This window comes from Pterocles gutturalis, unplaced genomic scaffold (genome assembly GCF_000699245.1).
Source record: "Pterocles gutturalis isolate BGI_N339 unplaced genomic scaffold, ASM69924v1 scaffold8517, whole genome shotgun sequence".
Lineage (NCBI taxonomy): Eukaryota > Metazoa > Chordata > Aves > Pterocliformes > Pteroclidae > Pterocles > Pterocles gutturalis.
The window spans coordinates 2,731-10,514 of NW_010110237.1; the positions used below are offsets into that span (position 1 = coordinate 2,731).

At 43.2% G+C, this 7,784-nt stretch overlaps 1 protein-coding gene across 1 annotated transcript in view; it reads left to right on the top strand.

Annotated features, from left to right (window-relative positions):
* The window catches only part of LAMP5 (lysosomal-associated membrane protein family, member 5), a gene marked incomplete at its 5' end in the record, with an annotated part of 8,484 nt that extends 2,562 nt beyond the window's left edge, over positions 1 to 5,922 (top strand). Inside the window, one exon of the mRNA XM_010073276.1 lies at positions 5,744 to 5,922. Within this exon, the coding sequence (XP_010071578.1) occupies positions 5,744 to 5,922 (179 nt within the window). The remainder of the gene's footprint in view (positions 1 to 5,743) is intronic.
* Between the last annotated feature and the right edge of the window lie 1,862 nt (positions 5,923 to 7,784).

Genomic DNA, 7,784 nt, shown 5'->3' on the forward strand with positions numbered 1-7,784 from the left:
GCCTTCCTTTATCCTGAGGAGCCCATGGTGCTCATCCTCCCTAATTTCCACCTGTCTTTTCCACCAGGTTGAATGAGGGAGCATAAACATGCTTACCTGAACTAGGGCTTTGAGAGTAGTCCCCCATCTTAGCAAATTAGTTAACTCCATTATTGTAACAAGATTGCAAAAAACCATTTGTAACAGCCAGATCTTTTAATAACAGGCTATAAAATGGTGATGTTATTTTCAAGTCTAGCATTGAAAATGGGGCTTTATTGTTTTCCGTGTGAGAAATATTGTAGAACACAGTAAAAAAGCAGCACTGGCTACAGAGCTGAACACTTAACGCCCATGACTCATGTTCCTTTAACTGATGTAGTAAATACGTGCTATTATGTACACTGGATCTGGCAGAGCTCTGTGTGGCTCAATTACTCATGGCAAGGCCAGTGTAGTACAGAGTAGGTTTTATCTGTGGGCGCAAATATTTTTTTTCTTTTTTCCCATTGAAGTAGTACCACATTTTGCATAGGTTACAGGGAGAAAAAGGTAGAATGTAGTAGTTTCCTGTCATTTTTTGTTGGCACATCTTCATACTCTCCCTCCTTCTGTGGATCCAGGCTTCTTGCACTCAGGGTTTGTCTGGGCAACCTTGGAGGCCGAGAAAAGCGTATTTTAAATATGTTAGTCTGGACTGAGTTTTAGCTGCAGTTTCTCTGTGATACCAAGCTTATCAAGGCTCACAGCTCCCAGTTAAAACAGCCAAACTCGGGGTTCATTGCCAAAAGGAACTACCTGCCTTTTTCACGGTACGCTCTTTCATATTGGGCAGTATAAATTTGTGGGTTTTTTTCTTTTGTTGTTGTAGTTTGGTTTTCCCCCCCCCCCAGGACATGAGGAGACCCCAGTTGGTTTATCAGTCTTTAGAATTGTGTGTGGAATTCGTCCTTCTGAGGAAAGCACAGTTTCTTTCTTTGTCAAGCTTTCTGTTTTCTTGTTACTTTTTTATTCAATGACACTTATTTTTGTTGAATTCCACTGGAAGTTAAATAGCAAAGAGCACCTGCAGAGGATGGTCAGAAATGCCTGAGAAGTCATTTATCAATGGAGCTTCACACAGGGCTCTGCCGCTTCTCCCAGCGGCACGTCCCCACCAGCCCTGCAGAGCAGCGTGTCCTTGGCACACGCATGGCAAAACATGATCCTTTGTGGGGTCTGAGAATTGCTGCCAATCTTAAATTACAGTAATTAGCCTTCTCCTTTTTGGTTCATTAATTTCCCATTAGGTAAAATTCTTATTAATTATGAGCAAGCTACAGAACATTTTAAAATATTTTAGAATAGAGAAAGAGACCTGCTAGAGCAGAAGAATCACCGAGACACAGGAGGGTCAGGGCCCTTTTACCACAAAGAAATGGGGGGGAAAGGTTTTGGCATTAGTGCTGACACTGTCCTGTCTGGGATAGATTAAAACACTTGTAGGGAGTGACAGAATTGCTTTTAATTTTTGAATGCTTAAACTTGTGTGCTAGAATATCTTTTTTTTTTTTTTTTTTTTTTAAGACAACTGCTTTCAACCCTCACAAATACATACATATACATATGGATATATAAATATACATTTTTTATATATATGGATATATATACACACACATATATATTTACCTTTTCCAGTACAGAAGCAGCAGAACCCTTTTTTTCATTCAGAGCTTGGGAAATTCTATTTATAGGGAAAATGTGTGTACATTTTTCAGCTTGAAAGATCAGTAAAAAGAGAGCTAGATCAAGAGGGTGCAAGGAGAACATTTAAGTTGGCAAAAGAACCCCACAGAAATTGTCAGATCTTTTGATTTTAAGCAAAATAATGCAAAATACTAATACAAAGAGATACAAAGGCTGAGAATTAGGAACCAGGATCCTGGGAGGTCCCATCTCCCTCCGAGCCACCAAACTAGGACCACATTTTCTGAAAGGTCTTTGACACCAAGTAGCTCCTCTTTGCAAGGTATATGGCCACATTTAAAAAAGCACACAGTCCTTTCTTTTTAAAAGTAATAACTTATAAATGCCCATCTCAAAATATCAGTAATTTATCCTGTCATGCCAGACACAACGGGGCTGTTTTTCCGCCCCTTTGAACAGCCCGTGCACCATTCCTCAGGCTTGCAGTCGTGACTGCGGGAAATGGATGATTTTTTTCTTTTGCCTTGCTGCTGTTTGTTCTGCAGAGGGATGCTGAAACAGGAAAATGGGCCTCTTGGGTGGTTTTGTAGCCTAATACTGAATTTGGACAAGCACTCACTATATAAACCGTGGCCATGCATGAGCCTGGGTGCCACATGGTGTTGGAGGAAGCACAGCACAAAAGGGAGTGTACCTTAGACGCCTTCTTGGTATCCGCCTGCTGTCTTTGTCCGATGGGGCCAGGACCAGGGCTGTGGGGTGGCACTTCTCTGGCAGAGGGGTGACCCCGCCAGGTCTGGGATGCAGCAAAACTCCAGCATTACCAGAAATTTTCACGTAGTTAAAATTTGCCAGGGACTTTTTTCTTTCCTGGACTGAGGGTAAAACTCAGTGATGTGAGCAAGTGCTGAGATTACTGGGATCTGAAACAAAATATTCAGGAAAATGTGATGGAAAAGGCTGTTTTCTTGCAGAAGGCATTGATTTAAAATGCATAGCAATTCCCAGTGCAATGGTGTTTCATTTGCCATGCACCAGCCAGCCCACCTACCTACACTGCGCTTGATGGGATTGAGTGTCTGAATTTGTGTCTGCTGTGGTCTTTATCCAAACCCTTCTCCCCTCCTGCTCCCCCTTTGCATTTTCCTTTGCTGACAGACCAGGAATGATACCTGTTACCTACCTCCCCGCGGTGTTGTGGACCTCAGTGCCTCTGCAGTGCTTTGAACTCTTGGGGTGAAAATTGCTGTATAAATGTTAAAATACATTGTTCTAAATGTGAAAATATTTTTATTTGTTGTAAAATTATGTGTTTTAACATTATATTAGTGTTAAAATACAAAATTCATCCTTCTAGTGAGCAGCATCTGGAGAGCCTTAGTTCCGCTGCAAACATGTTTGTGCTTAGCCCTTGCCTGTGCCTCCATGCTGGGTGCCCCACAGCCCCATCCCCATTTCCCCTATGCTCTCCAAAGAGCCCAGACTTTGATGATTAGCTCCCAAAGGAGAAAATGGATTTGTCTGGCGAGGAGAAGGTGCTGGTAAGGCAGGAGCTGGCTGCCCTGTGAGGCTGCCTTCACTGCCGGGACAGAGTGCTTGCTGCCCGGTGAAGTGTGGCAGGGTCTGTGGGTGTGCTACTGGAGGCTGCGAGCTTTGTTTTGATTTTTTTTCCCTGTGGGTTTTCTTTTTCTTTTAATCCTCTTTAAAAATTGTCAGGACAAAGAACTACGTTCCTTGTCTGCTTGCAAGAATTGGCACCTTTTTGAGTTGTGAGTCGGACACTTAAATATAGCCGTGGTTTTCTGTGGACACCGGAGTTTTGGCCACATCCTCTGGCACTTTTTGTGCTCTGCAACTGGTTTGCTTTTGGCAAAAGATGGGAATTCAAATATCACAAGCAGGTGTGTTAGAGCTGGGTTAGTCTTCTGCATCGCAGCACTGGTGCTTGTAGCTTTGCTGCCTTCACTGGCTGCAGACTCCCATGTTCACGCAGCATTGTTGTTGTTTAAGGGAAGGTGCACAGGGAAACCTGGCGTGTTTGAGGGCAGGTGAATGCCCTTAGTTGTGTTTACAGCAGGCTCAGTTATATTTTCTGTAGGTTTAAAGCTAAACCACTTTCAAAGCAAAAATTAGTGCCTGTAGGAGGAGATTGCAGCGGCTGGACTAAAACAATCCTAATTGGTGTATCAGCACACCCTGGCCTGATGGATCCTTCCCACAGGAAGGTTGCTGATCTGTACCAGCATGTGTGCAGGGGGTCAGAGCACCCCTGGCCCCATGACACTGCCCGTGCATGGCTTTTCCTGCAGTCAGGTTGGGGGATGCCAGCCTGCACTGTGTCTCTACCTTGACACTGGTCAGGTCAGTCTGGTCAGGTGTAGCATCCTAAACCGGGAAGAATTTCATAAGAATTTTCATAAAGCTCTAGCAACCCAATTTTGTGAGCTAAATAATAATCAGGATTTTTTTCCCCTTTCTCCGTAGTACAAACAAACAAAACCCCTGCATTGCAGCAATTGCTGAATTGCCTGTAACACAGTCCTGGTGATTAATCACTCCTGTGGTGAAACAGTGAGCAACTGGAACCAGAAAGGACTTTTTTGTTGTTGTTTGTTAGACTACCTTTCACTTTTGCTTTTTTGTTTCACTTAATTTACAGCTAAAAATGTTTCCTGGTGGCATTGTTGGGAGCCTGATGCTGGGAGGATGGCTCCGTGCGGGGAGGTGACAGAGCTCCTGGAGGTGCCAGCACTGCTGGGGATGCATCCTTGCTGTCACCTCCTGCCTGGGCCTGGGGGGTCTCTGGGTTTTTCCTGCTCTTTGCCACTTGCTGTTAGGTTTGCAGAGTGTTTGCCATTCGTGGTTATCATAGATGTCTGTGTCTTGCAATCAGCTGCCTGGGGAACCCATCTGGATGGTCTTTAGTGATGGGAGGAATTAGTGGTGCCTTTTGTATCTGCTCACCTAACACGTAGCCTTTTTTTTACTTTTTTTTTTTTTTTAAGTAATTGCTCTTTTTATTGTTTTAGCACAATTCTAGTACTGTGAAGAAGATGATCCAGGGGCCAGAGCACTGTCCCTCCTGTATCCCATAACCTTTTTTTTTTTTTCCCCAGAGTTGGAATTTTTTTTTCTTCTTGGTCTGGCAGCCCCATCTTGTCAGCTTTGGCTGTGGTCCTGTCATTCAGGCTTGCAGTAGACTCTGGAAGTGGAAGGGAACTGAACCAGGATTGCTGGTGTAATGTGTTCCCTAACTGTGGTGGCTGTGCCTTTGCAAGCTAACTAGAAAAGTATTTTCCCATTGTAGCTGTGGTTATTTTTATTTTCTAGTGGTTTATTAGCCTGTGATGGGGACTCGTAGGCCTGTGAGAAAAACACTGGGGAGGCTTGTGTTGCTTCTGTTCATCCTTTGCCATATTTGACAAAAAACGTGGGGTGGCAGGATGCTGTTTGATCATGAACACGCGTGTGCTGTGCCAGTGCTGGTAAACTCCCTGTGGGGAGCTCATAGAGAGGGGGATAGGAGATGCTGTGAGATCTCTGTCAACTTGCAGATAGAGGGGAAAAAATCTTTTAATGATGAGCAGGATAAGTCTGATGCAGGATTACAGACTTAGTGATGTTCAGGTCTCCTGATATCATATTTATAGACTACAGAACTAAATAAACAAAGCAGATCTTCAGCCATGATCAGGAAACTTGTACTTTTGCTGTCCCATTCCCAGCAATGCCATTGCTGTACTGGTGTGTCAGAGGCCTAAAGAGGAATTTACAAGCATGAAAGTGTTTTTTCCCACCGTGTTCGCTGGTTTGATAGATGTTACTTCTCCCTCCAAATCCTGTGTTGGGACTGTGATTTCACTTTCCTCCAAAGCAGTGATTTTCTCCCTGGGACTCCGATGACGGTTGCTGTCTCTCCTTGCTGCTGCGGCTATTTTTGCTGCACAAGGCCCTCCGGCACGAAGTCGTGACTCCGGGGAGGTCAGTTCACTACTGCAGCAGGAGTTCAGATTTGCAATGTCTCGTTCACTTATCTTTTTCTGTCTTTCTTTCTTTCCTTTTCTTTGTTTCCCTGCAGAACACAAGTGCCCAGTGGACCAGAGGGAGCAGTTAGAAGAAACCCTACCTCTTATTTTGGGCCTGATACTGGGGTTGGTTATCGTGGTAACCCTCTGCGTTTACCACATCCACCACAAGCTGACAGCCAACCAAGTGCAAATTCCTCGGGACAGATCTCAGTACAAACACATGGGATAGGGGAGAGGATTGGGCAGCCCAAATATTTATCAGGTAGAAAAAGCAAAAGCACTTTTTTCTAAGAGTGAAGACAAGGTTGTGGGGGGGCGAGAGATGGTATTCACAACACCTGAGCATGGGTATTTCGTGGAGGCACACAGATTAAAGTTAGGCTTTAGTATAGTCAGTGTAGAGCCACAGCTGTGTCTGTAAGGAGACTCAAGATCGTCTGATGCTAGGGGTCCGTCAGTGGCAGTAGGTGCTATGAATACCTTCTTAAGCAGCTGGGCCGATCATCTGGAAACAAATGCTTCACATGTCAAAGTTTAACACTGGGGACAAAGTAAGTTCTTTTTTCTCCCTTCTTTTCCCCTGCTCTGGGGCTCTTACTTCCCCAGCACGCTGCTCTTGGCAGTGTTCAGCCCTCTCCCTTCATGTCTGTGCAGGGAGGAGGGCTGGGGGACAGAGCCATTGAACAAACTTAACATTAAGGTCCTCTAATGAAGGGACTCAAACCACATTCTTGAAGTTTGCATTCATGTTAAGGAAAGCATGAAGGCAATACAGGTGTGTTTACACAGCTCAAGCTGGTGTAAACTGGAGTAACTCCAGCAAGGCAGACCGCAACCAGCTGAGGAGCTGACCCCACACTTGAGGCTGAGTGAAGAAAATTTGTTTTTGCTTCTTGAGCCACATCTGAACTAAACATAAAAAAAAAAAAAAGTATTGATACACAAATTATAAAGTGTCATGCTACTGCAAGTCTACTGAGAAATGCTTCTGGCTGGACATCCTGCACGTATTGTGATTGTCGTTGAGATGTTACATTGCTACCTGCAACTGGTATATTCACACTGAAACAAAAAAAAAGGAAGAAAACAGAAATGTTAATTAGTAGTTACTATGCAGATTATGCAGATTATTCAGGTATAATCTAATGTAACAGAAAAAAAATATAAGGAAACCCTTGAAATCTACCCTTAAATGTAGACCATTTTTAAAATTAATTAAAACATGTACATATATAATACATGATTTGCCTTCTTGTTTTGAAATGACATAATGCTTTTTACTAACTCAATGATATCTAATGGAATCAGTGCAAAAATACATGAATGGATGTTAAATATAGGATTTATTCTAGCAATATTTTGGTGCAGATGGTTTGGTGAAGACATGGTGGTGGCTCAGTATTCTGTGATTTGTTGACTATTTCTAATATTCTTCTAATCTCTGGGCCATTTCTTTCTTACCTGTTTTGTGGGCAATTGTGTGTTTCACTCTGGTCCCATCCAGTTCCACTGAAACCTTTGACTTCTCTTGGCTCCAGTGTTACTGCAACAAGAGTTAGTGCAGACCTTGTGTTAGTTTAGGGTATGGAAAATACCTTTTTCTTCTCGAACTGATGTGATCCAAACAGGGACTTGTACAAACTGCCCCCCTTTGGTTTAAAACAGGGTAGTAGGCCAAGAAAGATAGTAATATCAATGTTCAGTAGTGGAAGAGGAGAAACTTAAATGCTTTTTAAGGCTGCAACCTCCTCCAAAATTTATGCTTTGCTTTTTTTTTTTTTTTTTTTTTTTTTTTTTTGTCTTCCTGGAAATTTTAGAGAACGGGGTGAAAACAAGGGTGGATGGAGCAAGAGCCTTCCCTTAGCCCTGTCTTATTCCTGGTCTAATTTCTGTGTTATGCTGGCCTTTTTGTTTTCTCATTTGGATGATGCTTGTGGCTTTGCCCTTTTCATTTAAAACTCCAGTGAAAGTGTTCTGGGCGGGCTTTAGGCTGACCAAGTGCCACTGCCTACAATGATCTGGTTATTATTTTAAAAGAAAAAAAAAAGTTCTTTCAGAGGCAGTCAGAAAAAGCCATAGGTAGCAGGAGGG